At 45.3% G+C, this 20,589-nt stretch overlaps 1 protein-coding gene across 13 annotated transcripts in view; it reads left to right on the top strand.

Moving 5' to 3' along the window:
* The first annotated feature begins 407 nt into the window (after positions 1–407).
* Positions 408–20,589, top strand: part of MTA1 (metastasis associated 1) — a 635,520-nt gene continuing 615,338 nt past the window's right edge. For 6 of the 13 annotated variants that reach the window (XM_077465029.1, XM_077465030.1, XM_077465027.1 and 3 more), the window contains exon 1: positions 410–718. In XM_077465029.1, coding sequence (XP_077321155.1) covers positions 691–718 — 28 coding nt within the window. In that variant the 5' untranslated portion in view covers positions 410–690. Of the gene's footprint in view, positions 719–20,589 lie in introns of all 13 variants that reach the window. The other 7 variants (XM_077465028.1, XM_077465023.1, XM_077465024.1 and 4 more) reach the window with 3 other exon arrangements.

The raw sequence follows: 20,589 nt of genomic DNA, 5'->3' as shown, positions 1-20,589 counted from the left end.
ACAGGGGTGATCAAATACCACCAAAAGAAAGCTCAATTTGTGGAAAAAAAAAAAAAAAAAAAAAAAAAAAAAAAAAAAGAGGACGTCAATTTTGTTTGGGAGCAATGTTGCACGACCGCGCAATTCTCAGTTAAAGCAACGCAGTGCTGAATCACAAAAAAAAACGCTCTATTCGGTGGAAGGGGGTAAATCCTTCCGGGGCTGAAGTGGTTACATTTTTAGTTTTGGATTGAATACCGTTTAGAGATACACTTTGAAGACAAAACAAACTGAAGAAAAGATACTATGAACCCTCCAGAGATGCGGCTCATAGTTATCACTAGGTCCATCCACTGTGAGTGTTGAGGGGAGGGGGAATGATTGAATTGGACCGAATGACTGCTTCCTCCTCTCTCCCCCCTCCCTCCCCTCGCTGAGGACTGTTGCTGTTTCTTCGCTCTTTTTTTTCCTTCAAGCACATTGCCACCAGGAGGCAAGGCACTGCCTCTTTAAATGCACCCCTTTCCCCTCCTCCTCCTCGGCTGAACGAGCCACCATTTTCCAAAAAGGAGACTGGAATCCCACCTGAAACCACAGAAGGGATCGGGAGAAGTCTACGGGAACAAAGAAGGGGCTCAGCACTTGGAGAAGACACCGAGGGGAGGAGGAGTGCTGGCGGAATCCCCCCTTCCTCCTCCCTACCTGGAAGACATGGCTGCAAACATGTACAGGGTTGGAGGTAAGTGGAAGATGCCCGGGCCTGCTGCCTGTAGACTATTCATGGAGCTGCAGCTCGGCTTCGCATGCTCCCGCGTCCTCCTATAGTGCCCCTGCTGGAAGTAATTAGGGGTGTATGAGGAGGAGGAGTGAGGCGGCTGGACTATGTGGTGCTGCAGGAGCTCAGTAGCCGCCTGCCAGAATACGGTGGACGGCTGCTTCTTCCTCTCGTTCATTAGTAATGAAAGCGGCTATTGCAGGCAGGTCTGTGACAGGCGGCTTTGTGACTGGCATTCTATTGTAAAGGGGAGGGGGGTGGTTGTTGGTGGTGCCAGCTCTGTCATTGATTGTGTTCGGTACACAGGCAGTACAGCGGGCACTCTCTGGGAGCCCGGAGGCCCCGTGTTGTTGTCCGTCTGTATAGCACCACACGTGTTGACATGGTGTCCGCTCTGCTGACCGTCCCCGCCGCCCGTGTCATTAGGGTTGGCGAAGCACAGGCCTCTGTGCAGGTTGTTTATGGCGGGTGAGGTAGTAAGGGAGGGTTCGGTTCGCCTCCCCGTCGTGTGGGCTCTATCTATGTTACAATTCTCCCTTCGATCTTTTATTTCCGGTGGGGGGGGAATTCTAGCGGGAAACAGCAGTGGGGGTACGGCTAGGTAGAAAGCACCGCAGCCAAAATGGCGAAAGATGGGGGCTAATGTGACACAAAAGAAACCGACGCCACCACAGGCGGCTATTGCAGATACACTTTATGTAACGAATATGAATCGGAGGGTTCGTGAATGACTGGAGCGGGGAGACGTCACTCCTCTCACTCGTTGTGTCACTGACACATTTGTTGTAATGGGAGAATGTCCGGATCTTGTCAGGACTGTGTGAGGAATGTGACAAACTGCTCATGCTGGCCTTACACATTGTATTGGGAAGTTCTTAGGGCCACTTTTTCTTATGGGGTGCCGGGTATTAGTATATCCCACTTCACCTTAAAGCAGTATTCAACCGAAAAATGTCATATATGTGGTGGCTACATTATTCTTCATAATAATACACAGCGCTTTACAATGTATCGGGGGGACAACACAATTACAGTATAATACAAAAAGTATAGGAGGGCCCTGCTCATAGAGCTTACCGTATATACTCGAGTATAGGCCGACCCGAATATAAGCCGAGGCCCCCAATTTACCCCCAAAAAACTGGAAAACTTATTGACTCGTGTATAAGCCGAGGGTGAGACATGGCTGTCCATCCCTGTGTGTCCGTCCATCCCTGTGTGTGTGTCCGTCCATCCATCCCTGTGTGTGTGTGTCCATCCATCCATCCATCCATCCCTGTGTGTCCGTCCATCCATCCCTGTGTGTGTATCCATCCATCCCTGTGTGTGTGTGTGTGTGTGTATTCATCCATCCATCCATCCCTGTGTGTGTGTGTGTGTGTGTATCCATCCATCCATCCATCCATCCATCCCTGTGTGTGTGTGTGTGTGTGTGTGTGTCCGTGCAGCCTTGTGTGTGTGTGTGTCCAGCCTACCTGTGTCCCAAGCCTCCGTCCCGAGCCGCCGTCGTCCCGAGCCTCCTCTGTCCCGTGCCTCCTCTGTCCCGTGCCTTCCGGTGTCCCGTGCCTCCTCCGTCCCGTGTCGTGCCGATGGATCGCCGCTCTTCTCGGCGGCCATTCTACGATTCAAAAGCTGCGCCTCCGTCCTCCGCCTGTGATAGGCGGAACACTCAATTTCCCAGCAGCCTGTGTTCCGCCTATCACGGACATCCTCTCATACTCGTCCGTAGTATGAGAATGAACGGATGTCCGTGATAGGCGGAACACTGACTGCTGGGAAATTCAGTGTTCCGCCTATCACAGGCGGAGGCGGAGAAGGAGGCGCGGCTTTTGAATTTTAATGTCCGCCGTCTGTCTGCTCGATACGCTGATCGAGCAGTCAGACAGCGGTGACTCGAGTATAAGCCGAGGGGGCACTTTCAGCCTCAAAAAAGAGGCTGAAAATCTCGGCTTATACTCGAGTATATACGGTACATTCTAAAGGGAGGGGGTGGTGGTACAAAAGGTAATAGCTTTAGGTAACATTAGTGTAGGTTCCCACAGACGCGGGGAACGCTGTGATCTGTGTGCATTTTCCACAATTCATTCAAATCGCACTGCCCTTATCTGCAGTGGGTATCCGTGCAATCTTAACACTTCAAACACAGTGTGTTTACTGTCACCAGATCGCATGATATCAAATGGCAACTCAATCCGGTTGCAGTACGGTTCCAAAAATTGTTGCATGCGCATCTTTAGCATAGTGTGGTGCAATTGGGGCCCATTCAGCTCCAGTCGCACCGCACTGAATCGCATGTGAATTGAACAGGAATGCAGTGTGGTTCCTAGTGTAAACCAAGCCTTTGTTTTCTTCTTTAGCCTCCCCCTCTGTTTTCATCTGGTGATCTGGCCAGTAACACACCTCATCTTCTTCTATATAAATATATATATATTTATATGGTGCCAACAGTTTACGCAGCGCTATACACCGTATAGGTGTGGGGGGGGGCAACACAATTACAGTACAATACAAAAGGTACAGGAGGGCCCTGCTCATAGAGCTTACATTCTAAATGGAGGGGGTGGTGGTACAAAAGGTAATCGCTGCAGAGAATGATTTGATGGGGGTGCACCTTTTGTATTAAAGTGCCCCCATGCTGGAAGAAGGAGCACGGGGGGCACATTTTGACAGTAAAATTGTCAGTATGGGGAGTGTTGGATGTACAAGCAGATACAATAGCAAATTAAGCACTTAACAACCAGCCCATAGCCGAATGGGGGCTACAGGGCGGTTGTTTAACTCTGAGAGGCCGTCATATGACGTACACCCAGAATTCCGCTCTCGCGCGCCCCCTGGGGTGCGCACTCGAGGGCATCCGGGACCCGGCGCCTCACGGTAAACTGCCACTCATCGCGGCCGTTTACCACGTGATCGCTCCGTCAAATGACGGAGCGATCACTTGTAAACAAACCGGCGTCATGTTATGCCGGTTCCTCCCACCCCTCTCTGTACCGATCGGTGTCAGCAGCGCTGTGGGCTGCATCTGCGGTGCCCACATCACTACTCACCGAATTTAACGCCTCAATACTCTGCAGTACAATTCCAGCCAATACTCTGCAATACCCTGACAATACTCTGCCATAAATTGCCATACCCTGCAATACCCAGCCATACTCGGTGATACCCTGCAATACCCAGCCATAGACGTCTCCCGCCGCCCTCCGGTGCTTCTACCGACTCGCCAATACGATCAAAGCCAGAATCTTTTTATTTATTTTTATTTTTTTCAGGCTTCCCAGCTTAGAGGTAAGATGTGGAGTCTTATTGACCCCACATCTCACTGTAAAGAGGACCTGTTGTGCCATATTCCTATTACAAGGGATGTTTACATTCCTTGTAATAGGAATAAAAGTGATCAAAAAAAATTTTTTGGGGGAAAAAAATGTCAAACTAAAATAAAGTAAAATGAACCATAAAAATAAATTAAATTTAAAGCGCCCCTGTCCCCATGTGCTCGCATGTAGAAGCGAACGCATATGTAAGTCCCGCCCACATTAGCGCGAGAGCAATAATTCTAGCCCTAGACCTCCTCCTCTCTAACTCAAAACATGTAACCAGTAAAAAAAATTTAAAGCGTCGCCTATGGGGATTTTTAAGTATCGTCGTTTGGCGCCATTCCACGAGCGTGTGCAATATTTGAAGAGTGACATGTTGGGTATCTATTTACTCGGCGTAACTTCATCTTAAACATTATGCAAAAATTGGCCTAACTTTACTGTTTTGTGCTTAAAAAAAAAAAACAAAAAAAAAACATTTTTTTCCAAAAAAACGCATTTGAAAAATTGCTGCGCAAATACCGTGTGAGATAAGTTGCAACGACCACCATTGTATTCTCCAGGGTGTTTGCTAAAAAAACATATACAATTTTTTTGGGGTTCTATGTAATTTTCTAGCAAATAAATGATGATTTTTACATGTAGGAGAGAAATGTCAGAATTGTCTTGGGTGCTCTAGAACGCCTGATGGCGCTCCCTGCATGTTGGGCCTCTGTATGTGGCCAGGCTGTGTAAAAGTCTCACATGTGGTATTGCCATACTCGGGAGTAATAGCAGAATGTATTTTGGGGTGTAATTTGTGGTATACATATGCTGTGTGTAAAAAAAAAAAAAATAAAAATAAAAAAAAAAAAAAAAAAAAAGATATGACAATTTTGTGGAGAAAAAAAAAATGTAAAAACTTGATTTTGCAAAGAATTGTGGGAAGAAAATGACAACTTCAAAAAACTCATCATGCCTCTTAATAAATACCTTGGAATGTCTTCTTTCCAAAAAGGGGTAATTTGGGGGGTATTTGTACTTTTCTGGCATGTTAGGTTCTCAGGAATTAAAATAGGCCGTCAGTACTTCAGGTGTGATCAATTTTCAGATATCGGCACCATAGCTTGCGGACTCTATAACTTTCACAAAGACCAAATAATATCCACCAATTTGTACTTATTTTTACCAAAGATATGTAGTGGTATAAATTTTGGCCAAAATTTATGAAGAAAAATTACTAATCTGCTAAATTTTATAACAGAAACAAATAAATTCATTTTTTTTTATTTTTTATTTTTTTTACAGAATTTCTGTCTTTTTTTTTTTTTTTTTTTTTTTTTTATATCCCAAAAAATAAAAAACCCAGCGGTGATTAAATACCACCAAAAGACAGCTCTATTTGTGTGGAGAAAAAAGGACAAAAATTTCATATGGGTACAGTGTTGCATGACTGAGTAATTGTCATTCAAAATGTGAGAGCACCGAAAGCTAAAAATTGGTCTTGTTATTAAGGGGGTTTAAAGTGGTTGTAAACCCTTACAAACCACTTTGACCTACAGGTAAGCCTAGATTAAGGCTTACCTGTAGGTCCAAGCAATATCTCCTAAACCTATATGGTTTAGGAGATATTTGCCCGAAAACGGGCACCGCTGTCTACGGCGCATTCACTGAGCGCGGCATTCTCAGCGACGGAGCTACCGCGCGTGTCGGCTCCCGTGCGCATGCATGGGAGTGACTTCATCGCAGCTTCGCCGAATGACAGCGGCGGAGCTGCGAGACCCCACCAACAAGATGGATGCGGCGGACTACAGGGGACAGCGGCGACTTCGCTGGCTCCTGTGTCAGGTAAGTGACACATAATGGGCTACTATGCGATGCATAGTAGTCCATTATGCTTTGCCTTTGCAGGGAATGAAAGAGGAAGTAAACTCATCAGGGTTTACTTCCTCTTTAAGTGCCCAGTGGTTAAACTGGAACAGTACTACATCTGAGCCCCAAAAATACTTTAAGACTCCTTTCACACAGGCAGTTTTTAGACGTTTTAGCGCAAGAAATAGCCTCTAAAAAGTGCCTGAAAACAGCCTCTCGTTCATTGCAATGAGTGCTTTCACATTGGGCTTGAGGGATGTTAGAAAAAGTCCTGCAAGCAGCACCTTTATAGCGCTCCCAAAACACCCTGATCTTTTAAGTGAATGGGCAGCGCTTCCAAGGCGCCTTAAAAGCGATTTGAAAGTGCTACAAAACTGGACTTTTTTTTTGTTTTGTCACGTGACCTTTAAAAAAAAAATCCACTCGCCAGCGTCCAAAAGCACTACAAAAGGAGCGGTGCTGCAGTGTGGAAGGGGTCTTGCTCATTTTTATTAAATGAAAAATCAGCCATCCATCTGTGTTGCATGCTTTATTTTGCTGAGAAATCACGTTGAAAAACGCTCTCTAGCATTTCTGGCTGTGGCCATCTTGCATAAAGTCAGATGATTCATGTAGCCTTTTCTTCCTGGAATCTACCTGACCTTAACTCTGGCATGCAGACAGGAGGGTGACAACATAAAAGCTGACCATTGCAAGCACCACTGTCAGTATTTAAGCGGAGTGCCACTCAAATGTGGTACTTCTGCTTTTAATGTATCCTGACATGCCACATTTGGAATGTCATATTTTTTTGGGGAGTGGGAACCTAGTTCTGGCAGGTACTCAACTTCCACTTCAGTCCACGCTTTCTAGGCAACTCCTCCCTCCAATCTTCTGGGACAGGTCCCAAGAGATTGCCTGGCCGTTCACGACATGTGTACGCACACCCGGCTGTGAAGCCTCAAGCTGTCAGAGCTGGGTGCCCACAGTAGTGGTGCCACACACAGGCAGGGGAGAGAATGGAGGCTAATGGTGGCTACATCGCTGGACTGCAGGACAGATGAGTGTCTGTTTATTAAAAGTCAGCCGTTACACTTTTTGTAGCTGCTGACTTTTAATAAACATCGGTCCAGCTGGAACTCTGCTTTTAAATGGTTTGTCTGAAACTTCTAACTGCTACAGTGGCAAGACAGCTTGTTCTGTTGAAAAACAGCAGACTTGCTGGCTGGATCACCAGGTAAAAATAAAAGCAAGGAAGCCAAAGGCCCCTTTTACACAGGGCAGATTCCATTCCTATTGGTGGGGGATCTGTGAGCTGACCCCCTGCTGAGCAAGTGGATAACACATCTATGTTAACACAGTGGACATGGACAGAGCCTGCTCTGCTCTATGGGCAACCAAGAGTAAACCGAGTCCTGGCTGGCCAAGGCACTTGTGCAACATCGTTGGATTGAGATGGGGCTGAGGGGGAGCTGCACACACCCACTTTTAGGTTTTTCACCTTAATGCATTCTTACCTGAGCCTTATCCGTTCCAACAATGTGTGTGAGCGCAGCAGCTCCAGGCGCTGTCTCTCTCCTCATTGGACAGATTGATAGCAACAGGAGGCATTGGCTCCTGTTGCTGTCAATCAAAAGCTGTCGTGGGGGGCAAGCACGAGTCCTGCTGTCTGTGTCAATTGATGCAGCTGCATGACTCGGGAGTGGGCCCGCATGGATGCCCCCATTGAAAGATGCTTTTTGAAGGGGCAACTGATGATTGGGGGGTGGCCTGGAGCACCGGCAGGGTACCCAGAAGAGGATTGATGCAGCTCTGTGCAAAACCATTGCACAGAGCAGGTAAGTATAGCCATGTTTTGTTTTGAAAGAAAATGAGTATAAAATACGATATGGTATAAGACTCCCCAGACGTCCCCTTTATGCTGGCGATGCTTTAAAATGGAGGGATCTCTCCTACATGTTTTCTGGGACTGCCCAGTGTTAGCCAACTTCTGGTCTAGTGTCAAGTCTTCCATTACAGCGTAACTTGACTTTCGTGGGGGGAATAGCACATAAAGAAAAAATAATCTAGCATGTGCAAGTCATATTAAAATTTAATGTTATTAAGCACTTGCTGCCCACCCACCATCAAATGCCGTCTGGGGGGTGTGGCTCTCGTTCTGGGTGGACTTCATATGATTGCCTCCAAGAACGACCACTCTCGTGCACTCATCGCTGCCATGCCGTGTTGCTAGGACATGGTGTGACTTTGATCTGTGGCTCTTTAAACCCCCAATTTTTTTTTTTAGGTCATAATGTAGAGTATAAGATTTCCTATCATTTGAGCCTAGTCTTGCCGCAAAGAGTTAATCCAGCTCTGAGCAATCCCCTTTTATTGTTCAGTGCGATAAATCTTGAAAAACGTTGTCAAATCATCCCCCTTGCTGTGAGTGACAGGTGATTTACATATCTCGTGCAATAGCCTAAGAGGCATGCATTATTTTTGAATTCCCTCCCACTCCTTCTGCTCTGCCAGGATTGGCTATTCCACACCTCAGCATGTTTTGGCATGCTGAAGTCACGTGGTTACTTTCCTGTCTTTTTCACTGGATGTTAAAGATCAAAGCAGAAGTTCAGTGTAAGAAATACACAGGAAAAAATGCATATTGATAAGGAGAGTGTAGAGGTGGGCGGGGAGTCTACTGACATCATGACTCCACCCACCGAACTCCAGACAACCGACCCACCCACAGAATATGCAGTTTTTCGGGTCTCATAACAGACAGAGGGGAGACATTTGACAGGTCAAGATACATGCAGGAGGCATGTATATCCTTTATAAATAACCCCTATGGCAGTAGTTTAGAAAGGATGACGTTGGGTTTACATCCACTTTAACCATGTGTTCAGCTGTGTCCAATCACAGCCCGTCACTTGTAAACACGGAGATGCCAGTAAGCGGCGTTCCTCGCCTCACACTGACAGTGTGAGGAGAGCTGATCAGCGGCGTCTCCTCACAGGGGACAGCTCGGTATCTAATTGGGGCACTGATCATCAGTGCCAACAATCAGTGGCCATTAGTGATGCCAGTCACTGCAGCCTATCTGTGCTAATAAGTGCCGCCTCATCAGCGACCATCAGTGAAGGAAAAAAATTACTTATTTACAAAATTTTCTGCCAGAAACTAAAACTTTTGAAGAAGGGAAAATATATTTTATATAAATTATACAAAAAAAAAAACAGGAGTGATTAAATACCACCAAAAGACAGCTCTGTTTGTGTGAAGAAAATAACCAATTTCACATGCTTACAGTGTTGCATGACTTTAACTGTAGCAGAAAAAATGGCACGGGCAGGAAGTGCCCTGTATTGAGGTGGTTAAAAATGTAACTTTCCCCTTTCAATCTGCAGCCGCTGTAATTTTCTGTAAATGCAATGTGGCTGCATGGAGTTGTTCTGTACAGAGTGAGCTATTTCCACCAGGAACACGTCTAAAGGGATGCAAGACTAGCAGGTTTACTCATTAGTCCCCTGTAGCTGCCACAGCTGACTGATAATTATGAAACATGTTTTTCTTTTCATTTATTTTTTTTTTTTTTTTCTCAACGAAATTGGAGTTGCGCTTTAAATATTTGACAGGCTGGTCTCTTTCGAATATGCCAGACAATTACCTTGTGCGTGATGCGCAACTATTATTCAAACGTTATAAAATGCACTTCTCAACCAACTGAACTCAGCGGAGGCTTGCATACCTACTCTCTGGGGTGGAAAAAAAAACAGACCAACCAACCTTGACCACTAGGCGTCTGCGCTATAGCTTAATGACGGCTACAGCACGGCGCCCAATTGCCGGGAGGGCATCCCTGGATGTCCTCCTGTTTACTTCCTCTCTGTGAGTATCGGGCAAATTCTGTCACAGATCATGCTAAATGGCCAATCACAGCAGCCATTTAGCACTCGATCAGAGTGTCCAATGAGAGACGACCTCATATGTAAACATGAGATCATCTCTCATTGCTGTCTCTCCCTCCTCACAAAGAGACTGCATGTGAGGAAGGAGAGAGAGACCTGCAACTTGTGAGTGTACACAAATAAAATTGAAAATACAGTGTCCCCAGTGCCACCTATTGGTGCCCAGTGTCATCAGTGCCACGAGTCATTGTCCTGGTGCTCCAGGGCCTTCAAAAGTGTAATAGGTAGTGAACAAGTTAGATGTGTAAGTAATGCTCCTAGAACATCTGATGGTGCTCCCTGCATGTTGGGACTCTCTATGTGGCTAGGCTGTGAAAAAGTCCCACATGTGTGGTATCGTATTACTCAGAATTAGCAGAATGTATTTCGGGGTGTCATTTGTGGTATACACATGCCATGTGAGAGAAATAACCTATTACAGTGACACGGGGGGGGGGGGGGGGGGCTGCAAGAAATGAGTACACCAGGTGTGATCAATTTTTTTAATGATTTGCACCACAGCTTGTAGACTCTAACTTTCACAAAGACCAAATAATGTCCACTAATTTGGGTTATTTTTACGAAAGATATGTAGCAGTATAAATTGTGGCTAAAACGTATGAAGAAAAATAATTTGCAAAATTTTAGTCCAATAGCCAAACAGGAAGTAAGAGGAAATCCCTGCAAATTAAGGGAATTCCTTGAGGACCCCCGGGTCACCAGAACTAGTGTCCCGATTGGAAGATTTCACCTCTATTACTTTTCTAGGGACAACCCAAAATTTGTTTTTTTACCTATTTTTGAAATGGTGATTCTGCTCTAAATACCATAATACAGTCGGGCCCATAAATATTGGGACATCAACTCAATTTGAAACTTTTTGGCTTTATACGCCACCACAATGGATTTGAAATGAAACAAACAAGATGTGCTTTAACTGCAGACTTTCAGCTTTAATTTGAGGGTACTTTCAGTCAATTACAGCCTGAAGTCTGGAACACATAGACATCACCAGACGTTAGATTTCATCCCTGGTGATGCTCTTCCAGGCCTCTACTGCAACTGTCTTCAGTTCCTACTTGTTCTTGGGGCATTTTCCCATCAGTTTTGTCTTCAGCAAGTGCAATGCATGCTCAATCGGATTCAATGAGGTGGTATACTTTGGATCATGAGCAGTTACTTTCCTTCTCCATACTTTTCTCTTCCCATCACTCTGGTAAAAGTTGATATTGGTCTCATCTGTCCATAGGATGTTGTTTCAGAACTGTGAAGGCCTTTTTTTTTTATTATTATTTTTTTTTTTTTTTCAGATGTTTGGCAAACTCTAATCTGGCCTTCCTGTTTTTTGAGGCTCACCAATGGTTTACATCTTGTGGTGAACCCTCACTCTGAGGTCTTCTCTTGTTTACTTTGACACACATACACCTACCTCCTAAAAAAAAAAAACAAACAAAAAAAAAAAAAAAAAACGGCGGACTCCCGCTTTAAGTCATAATTTTTAAAGAGCAACTGTCATTTCTGTCCCACAGCGGCTCCTCATCTGACCCGCTGTTGACTCACCTACAGTCCCATTCACTTTAATGGGGCGGCTGGTGATGCGACAGTGACACAAGGTTGAGAAACGTGGCGGCAGCAGGTGAATGGATGCCCGCTGCCAGGCTCTGCCATAATGGATCTAAGGTTACAGGTGCTCTTTTTATGTAAAGACTTATTCATTGCCAGTAAAGGATCCTTCAACAATATTAAATTAACCTTTTATTTATGATTATATTAATTTTGTCCAAATACATTTGAGCCTCTGAAAATGGGGGGGGGGGGGCTCAAAATGTTGTAGTTCCTAAAATTTGTACTTGATATTTATGTTCAACCCCTTGAATTAAAGCTGAAAGTCTGCACTTCAAACTCATTTGGATTGTTAATTACATTTTTATTCTGGTGGCATACAGAGCCAAAAGTATGGAAAATTTGTGCCTGTGTCCAAATTTTATATGCTGCGCCACTCATTCACATTGGGGACGACTACAGGATCTTGTTAAAGGGGGGGGGGGGCTTCCAGATTCCGATAAGCCCTCAACCACCACCCAGGGTTGTGGGGAAGAGGCCCTTGTCCCCATCAACATGGGGACAAGGTAGTTTTGGGTGGGGGGGGCACAAAGCACCCCCCTCCCCCATGTTAAGGGTGTGGGGCCTGCAATTGTTCGGGGGGGGGAGAGGGGGCGCTTGCTTGTACCTTTCCTTACCTGCTGAGCTGCATGCTCGGATAAGGGTTGGGTATGGCTTTAGTGGGGGACCCTATGCCGTAGTGTGGGTTTTTTCTTTTTTTTTTTTTTTTCCCTCTGACAGCTGATGATGCATAGGTTTTTAAGGATGCGGCAGCCAACTTTCCGGCCTGCTCAGTAGCAACCAGATAAAGGTGTTGGTGTTAAAGAGAAACACATAAAAACCCCCTCCAACACTTGCGTTTTTGGTGCGACTCCTTTGAAGTTTATTAAACGCAATCTGCTGCAAGGAAAAAAGTCACTGTCCCTTTCCAAAAAACACAGCACTGCAAAAAGCACAGATGTGTGCTATATCCATAGTAAACCATGTTAAATTGACTAATGCGTTTCTGCAAAACGCACCAAAAAAACTCATAGGTGTGAACTTAGAGTCAATGTTATTTTGACAGATGAGCTTTCAAGCCAAAGGGCTCATTCACACCTGGCTGTGGTGGAACACTTTTTCAGATGGTGGTTGATACATAGGGCGATATGTCGCCTTCTTCGCCACCACCTGTTTTAATCCTGAAAAGCCCTCACTGAAACTGCGCACATGCACGTGGTTGCGGTGCAGCTCTAATCATAATTTGCCTTTTTGGTGGTAGTACACTCCACTGAAAATGACACAAGGTACAATTTTTTTTTTATTTTTTTTTTGCAAATTAGAGGTGCCCTGAAATTTTTCTGGCCAAAAGGGGGGGGGGGGGCCCATATCGAAAGGGGGTGGCATCCACCCAGGGTGCGATCTCCATGTCTCACAGAGCTGAGTTGTGGGGGGTGCAGTAACAATGTCCCACCTCCTGTGATAGATGGCACACTGATCCAATGGTGAGACATTGTTACTGGGTCCCGGGCAATTCAAATCCGCTGAAAAGGGATTACCACTCCAGCCTCTGATGCTCCACCAACATATGACCCTAATGAGACACTCTGGTGCTGGCTCTGCGCAGTGTAGAAAAAAAAGCTATGAATAAGCGCCAGAACAAGGCGTAAAACGCGTTAGCTTTTTTTTATCCGGTTTTTCCATATTTGATATGTGACTGCATTTTGGATTTTATTGACCAATAAAGATGCCATTTCTCTGACGTGCAATTCAAATCCGCACCGAATTGAAATTTTGCTAATATTATTAACAGTATGTTTTAAGTTTACGTATGATTGCAGACACGATACAAGAGATGGTTAGAAATTGCGGATGTGATACAAGATTAGGTTAGAGACTGCAGACTAGACCTTTCTTGCACTAAAGGTGCCAATAATAGCTAACAATGAATTCATATTCATTTAAATGATCTTCATTAAAAAGTGGAATATAATAAAAAGTGTATGTATATGTATATATATATATATATATCTTTTTTTTTTTTTGGGCAAATTGCTATGCTTTAAACTACAATGGTGGCCAAACAGGGTGATACACATGCTACACCTTTTAATGCTTTGCAATAGGGGTGCACAGAATGGAAATTTTGGTACCAAAAATGTAATCTATTGTAGCTTACCAGTCCATTTGGATATGGTGGCTGCATGTGTTTCTTTTATTGCAGTAGGATCAATCATCAATCATCTTGAATACCACCGGCCTGCTGGATTTTGCAAGCTATTATTGCGAGCAGCTGTTATAGCCGCTAGCAAACATTGTGTTCTCCCAGTGGCTATGGCTTCCACTGCCCAGAGAACACAATGGCTCCACAGGAGGGATTCCCCTGTAATTACTGTGTGTCGTTGGGGGAATCTGAGTGATTTTTGGGTTGCAGGAAAGAAAATTGCCCTGCCTATGGCTGGTTTTAGGGTGACTACATTCACCCCACCACTGTATCTTTAGAAGCGCAAGGTAGCCACCTTTGGACAGCAGCATTGTTAATCAGTGGAGAGGTTAGTTTTGAATGGGCTGGTAGATTTAGATGGACTTTATATACTAGCAAGTGACAAACCATTTGAAGCCAAACTTCAGCTAACACCTAAGCAGTTACAGCAATAGTTTTTTTTTTATTTTTTTTATTTTTTTTCTGTTGGCGTAAAGTTTTTACATGAAAGAGCGTGAGCCACTTAGGTGGTAAATGGTTGTCCTAAGGGCCGGTTCACACTGCGGGCGATGCGAGGCGACACCGACTTGCCTCGCCGCGACCTGCCGCGACCTCAGCGGCGACTTGCAAATGACTTCTGTATAGAAGTCAATGCAAGTCGCCCCGAGGTCGCCCAAAAGTAGTACAGGAACCTTTTTTCTGAGTCGGAGCGACTCGAGTCGCTCCTCTCAGAACGGTTCCATTGTACAGAACGGGGGCGACTTGTCAGATCGTGGCGAGGCAAGTCGTGTCGCCTCGCATCGCCCGCAGTGTGAACCGGCCCTAACCCTCTGATTGCCACCCATGCTGGACAGTTGGTCTGTCAACCACTTGAAATACAGTATGCAAAGGTGTTCTTTTTAGAGGTCAAAAAGACCCGCAATCTCAAACGCTCTTTGAACACATATAATCCTCATATTCCCGAGCTCCTAGACTGATCTCTAAAATACAGTATATGCCCTCTTGACTTCCACACTGTGCTCTGTGCCCCCTCCTATACATCAGGCTGGGATACTGATTTTGATGTCCTGCTAGAACCAGAGGATTGCACAGATATCTGGCAATCCACTAAATCCACCACTGTTAATATTCTAGCGTTGGAATGGAAACCAACTATAAGATCTTAACTAGATGGTATCTAGCCCCAGCTAGAATTGCCAAAATATTCCCCTCTTATTCTCCAAACTGTTTCAGGGGTTGTGCAAAAGGTGACACACACACCTGCACAGTTGGACTTGTCCTATAGTATCTGTGACAGACCTAGCTGGGACCGAGGCTTTTTGAGAGGACTGAGTGCGAGCCTCTTGCCGATCGATTATGGGCCCTGGATTTTAAGGGGCACAGGGTGAATGAGAACCCCACTATAATCTGTGCTAGTCAGATTCAATGCTGTATATGATGTGTGTTGTCTCATGCTGTTGGGACACACACTGTCAGATGCTAATGTCATGAACTCCAGCCACCTGTCTGTTGTGTAAATGAGCCTATTCTGGCTTGTAAGGACATTCCAAACGTTGTTTGTACTAATTAACCCTTTGTTTATGTTTATAGTAATGTTTATAGAATTGTGAGCTAGCAGCCGAAGAGTCTTATCCCTTCAGTCAAACTAGTCTGAGTGTTGATTAGATAATTAGCTCATGCTAAGTAGGTTAGGTTTTAGTCACCCCGCGATGTACCGTATATACTCGAGTATAAGCCGAGATTTTCAGCCTCTTTTTTGAGGCTGAAAGTGCCCCCTCGGCTTATACTCGAGTCACCGCTGTCTGACTGCTCGATCAGCGTATCGAGCAGACAGACGGCGGACATTAAAATTCAAAAGCCGCGCCTCCTTCTCCGCCTCCGCCTGTGATAGGCGGAACACTGAATTTCCCAGCAGTCAGTGTTCCGCCTATCACGGACATCCGTTCATTCTCATACTACGGACGAGTATGAGAGGATGTCCATGATAGGCGGAACACAGGCTGCTGGGAAATTGAGTGTTCCGCCTATCACAGGCGGAGGACGGAGGCGCGGCTTTTGAATTGTAGAATGGCCGCCGAGAAGAGCGGCGATCCATCGGCACGACACGGGACGGAGGAGGCACGGGACGGAGGAGGCACGGGACGGAGGAGGCACGGGACGGAGGAGGCACGGGACGGAGGAGGCACGGGACGGAGGAGGCACGGGACGGAGGAGGCACGGGACGACGGAGGCTTGGGACACAGGTAGGCTGGACACACACACAAGGCTGCACGGACACACACACACACACACACACACACACACACACACACACACACACACACACACACACACACACACACACACACACACACACACACACACACACACACAGGGATGGATGGATGGATACACACACACACACACACACACACACACACACAGGGATGGATGGATGGATGAATACACACACACACACACACACACAGGGATGGATACACACACACACACACACACACACACACAGGGATGGATGGATGGATGGATACACACACAGGGATGGATGGATGGATGGACACACACACAGGGATGGATGGACGGACACACACACAGGGATGGACGGACACACAGGGATGGACAGCCATGTCTCACCCTCGGCTTATACACGAGTCAATAAGTTTTCCAGTTTTTTGGGGGTAAATTGGGGGCCTCGGCTTATATTCGGGTCGGCCTATACTCGAGTATATACGGTATATATATTTTGTGTGAGATCTCAAATAAAGGTTATTCCTGATGTCTTCCAAGCCTGGTGTTGTCTAGTGCTTGGGGGTTCCTATAGCCAGATCCATTGGACTTGTGTTCCAGGACTTAGGAAGCGGTATGTAGACGGAAACACTCAAACGGAGTGTGGGATCAGTTCCGTCACAGTATCCTCATACTGAAGTGTGTGTGTGTGTGTGTGTGTGTGTGTGTGTGTGAGTGTGTTATTTACCTCATAGGCAGGTAGCTTGATTTATTTATTTTATTTTTTAAACGTTAGTGGGGTCATATCGATGTTCCGTTTTCAACCACAGTGACAGGAAAACTGGAAAACATTTGATTAAACATTCTCTGACAGTTTGTGGTTTTGTTCAGAAACAAATATTCTGGCCAACATAAGACATTTAGTAGCAGCATGCTATTTGTATCACCGATCGTGGGGTTAAAAAAAAAAAAAAAAATAGCCCTTTATGGTAGGAAAATAGCAGTCACTACTATAAAGGGTTAATTTATACTGTGGGTCAGTGAAAGTATTAAGATATCCATCTAATCTTTCATTGTAATGCCTTATATTGTCTCCAGCTTCTCTGGGTGATTTTAAATGTTTGCACAGAGAGGGCCCCCATCCTCCTCTTCTAGGGTCCCCCGCCAGCGTTTCTGGCTCCTTCAGAGTGCCCCTATAGCAATGTAAAAAAACCTCTCCCTTTTTTTTGGAATCTCTCACTTCCTGCGCAGGACTACATGTCTCACAAGGCATTGCTCCTCACACATTCACAAGTTCTCAGAAACCTACTGAGCTGTGTGCTGCAGTGTATTGTCTAATATATAAACAAATGATGCATTCTATATATAGACAACGAATCGGCTGACCAACTAATAGATTATGACAATAGTTGAGAAAATATATAATGTACTTTATTATTTTTGTTACGGTATGGAAGGTGATATAGTGGATAATCGCTACAATTTACCCCGCATTCGTTCTGTTGTAAGGGATTGAACTGGAATCTGGCCTGGTTTTTTCCAGCCTCTGTGGCAGGCTAGGTTCCGGTCCAGATGTTCTGGTCTACACTCAGGTGGACTTTAAATAACCAGGAAGAGAGCTCAACAGGACTCTGGTTTGGAGACTTGGGAAGGAACCTGAGTGAGAGGAGTTCTGGGTGTTGTAATAAAAGGTATGCTTTTACTGCATGTTTTTGTGGATGGCAGGGTATTACTTGCATGTTACCAACTTTTTTAGTACATCAACGCTACCTTTTTGCTGTGGGAACGCAGACCAGTTTATAGCCCTTCCTTTTTGGTCTTCTGCATTGAGATACACGGATGACTCCTGTTGAAGGAACAGTCAGCACAAATACTGACGCTATGTGATAGACAATTCAGACCTTAAAAAGGTTCCAAGGGATCCTGAACCTTCAGACGTTGACACTGGAATTGATGTAGTGCTTGTAGTTCTTAAGAAAATCTGCTATCTGAGTTCTGGGCCTTATTGTAAGCTTACTTTTGAGGTAGTTTCATTTGCTCAATTCACTTTTGTTTAATTCTTTGACAAACAAACTTGCCTGACACCGAAGACATGAATAATCTCCGGCCTTGTGACTCAGTGGTAGAAGGATTTTCCCAAGTCAAGGAGGTGGATTCCTGTCTTGGCATAGCCACACGATTGATGCTAGCCTGAAGGGCTAGAGAGAAGTCCTAGACTAGACACCTTGCTGGTTCAGGGGACTTAATTGACAGAGGAATTTTTAATCACCTAATCAACATTCTGGAGCGCCAAGTGATTTAGTTGTCCCTGCAAAGCTATTCACTGAGTTTAAAAGGTAATACAATCAGGATCCAGACCGAAAAAGCCACTAGAGTGGTGTACATTTTCCACCAGTGAGGAACCAGAATTTTGGCCACTGCAAGAAATGGAATTCTTGCTTGAGAAGAACTAATTGTTCCAGCCTTGTCCTTCCATTTACATTCCAAATGTAGAGAATTGGCTGGCAGACTATGTTGGTCTGGATCCTAAGGCTTGATCCCTAACAGGCTCTTCCCTGCAAAATCCACCATTTGAATTCATTAGGGAAATACCCTTAAGCCGCGTACACACGGGCGGACTGTATGGCCAACTTAGTCCGTCGAAACACATTTCAGCGGACAGTCCGCTCGTGTGTGGGCTTCAGCGGACTTTTTCAGCGTGCAGTCTGGCGGTCTAAGTATTTCGGAATTTCCGTAATACTGTCCGTCATACTTTGGTTTCAGCGGACAATCCGCTCGTCAGTAGGCTAGTTCGACGGACTAAGAATGGCGCATGCTCAGAAAGGATTTACACGGCGAAAGGTTGCATTGCTGTGTATTGGACTTCCTATTTCTAGTCCCGTCGTACGTGCTGTACACGTCATCGCGCAAGCTTTCGACGGACTGTTTGTGCATCCGTGTGTGGTCAAGTCCGTTCATTCGAAAGTATGATGGACTGTCTGTCTGATTGTATGACGGACTAAGTAGGCCATACAATCCGCCCGTGTGTACGCGGCTTTAGATCTCTCCCGCAAAGTAGCTTTAATGGTTGTCCTTGTTTCTCTGAGCTAGTGCCCCTGTCTTGCAGGGAGCCATTTCTCAGCCTTTTCAAAAACAAAACCCTAGATGGGTAAGACGGCTCATCTCAAGAGCTTACGCTGTAAGGAACGGCTCACCCATAACTACTCTCAATCCAGCAGATCAGTGGGAGTCTCCTGGCCTGTAGACATAAAGCCTCTGTTGCCAAGCTTCGTAAGGCTATCGTCCAGTCTTCTGTTCCTACATTTTGTTTTTTAAAGTTCTACCAGGTGAATGTCAAATCTCCTGCGGATGCAGCTTTCAGTTGCAAAATTTCGTGCAGCTGCACTCTGAAAGAGTGTCTGACCCCTGTTGTTGGGTCTGTTGGCAAAGTTTCTGTTTGCCTTATTGTTGTCCACCCTTCTCATTCAGTCTATGAATGTGTCCTATACGATTAAGATGAAAGGAATGTTGATTTGCCTGTTAATTCCATATCTTGGAGTACGGTACAGGACACTCTCCCTTCCAATCTTTGTATTCTGCATTGTTTGCATTGTTTGCTTCAAAACTGAGGACTCCAAGTGAGGTGGGATTCTAAAAGGATGCCCTGTGGCTGTGTCTGCAAAAGTTTTGGCAATGTCCAATTACCTGAAAAGTACCAACCTATAACCCTGGGACTTTTGAATGGCTGGGCTATGTTTTGTGCAGCACTCCATGATGTGGAATAATAGGATTTTTATAACGGGTTACCTGTAAAATCCTTCAAGTACATCATGGGACACAGAGCCACAGTATTTACTGATGGGATGTCCCAGAGCAATGCTATCTGGTGGGAGGGAGACGCAACAAAAGTAGAGTGCAATCAGACCTGAGGACCTTGTACCGTGCCTGCAGCACACTGCACCCAAAGACGATAGCCTCATGTCTACTCACATCCACCTGATAGAATCTGGTGAATGTATGGACTGAAAACAAAGTTGCGGCCTTGCAGATTTGAGCCATGGAGGGCTGGTGATGAACTGTCCATGAAGCATTAACAGGTGGAGTGTGCTTTGATTTGAAAAGGTGGAACTTTCCTCTTTAAACCCTGCAACCTTAATGTCCAGGCCTTTAGGGCTAAACACGCCGCATGAATCTATAGAATGTTGATGGGTAAGCTCCTCTTGGTTTTGGACCATTTTCCTTTGTTCAGTCGTCTCTTCCAGAATTGATCCCCCAACCTGAAAGGCTGGCATCTGTTGTTGCCACCTTCCAGGTAACTGGTAAAAAGGATTTCCCTTTCTGCAGATTCTCGGGTACCAACCACCAACTGAGGCTCTGACGCACTATTGGTGACAAGTGCATTGGAAAATCTAGCGCCTGGACTTTCTTGTTCCAGGCAGACAGGACACTATTTTGCAGCATTCTCAAATGAAACTGAGCATAGGGAACCGTTTCGAAGGAAGCCACCATCTTTCCCAACAACCTCATACAAAGGCGAATAGAAGGATGTTTCTTTGCCCTGACTACCTGAACCAGCTCTTTTTATGGAACTAACTTTTGCCTGGGATAAAAACACCCCCTTCTGGGTTGTATCTATGACAAGACCCAAGTACTGGTCTTACTGGTTTTAAAGAAGACTTCTCTAGGTTTAGGACCCAACCTAGGTATTCCAGGTTGGTCACTGTGGTGACCAAGCTTTGATCTAATCTGGCTACTGACTAGTCTATTAAGAGCAGG

The sequence above is a fragment of the Lithobates pipiens genome, unplaced genomic scaffold (assembly GCF_037356315.1).
Source record: "Lithobates pipiens isolate NorthernLeopardFrog02 unplaced genomic scaffold, aLitPip1_a1.2 Scaffold_30, whole genome shotgun sequence".
NCBI lineage: Eukaryota > Metazoa > Chordata > Amphibia > Anura > Ranidae > Lithobates > Lithobates pipiens.
This window is presented reverse-complemented; position numbering and strand designations above follow the sequence as displayed.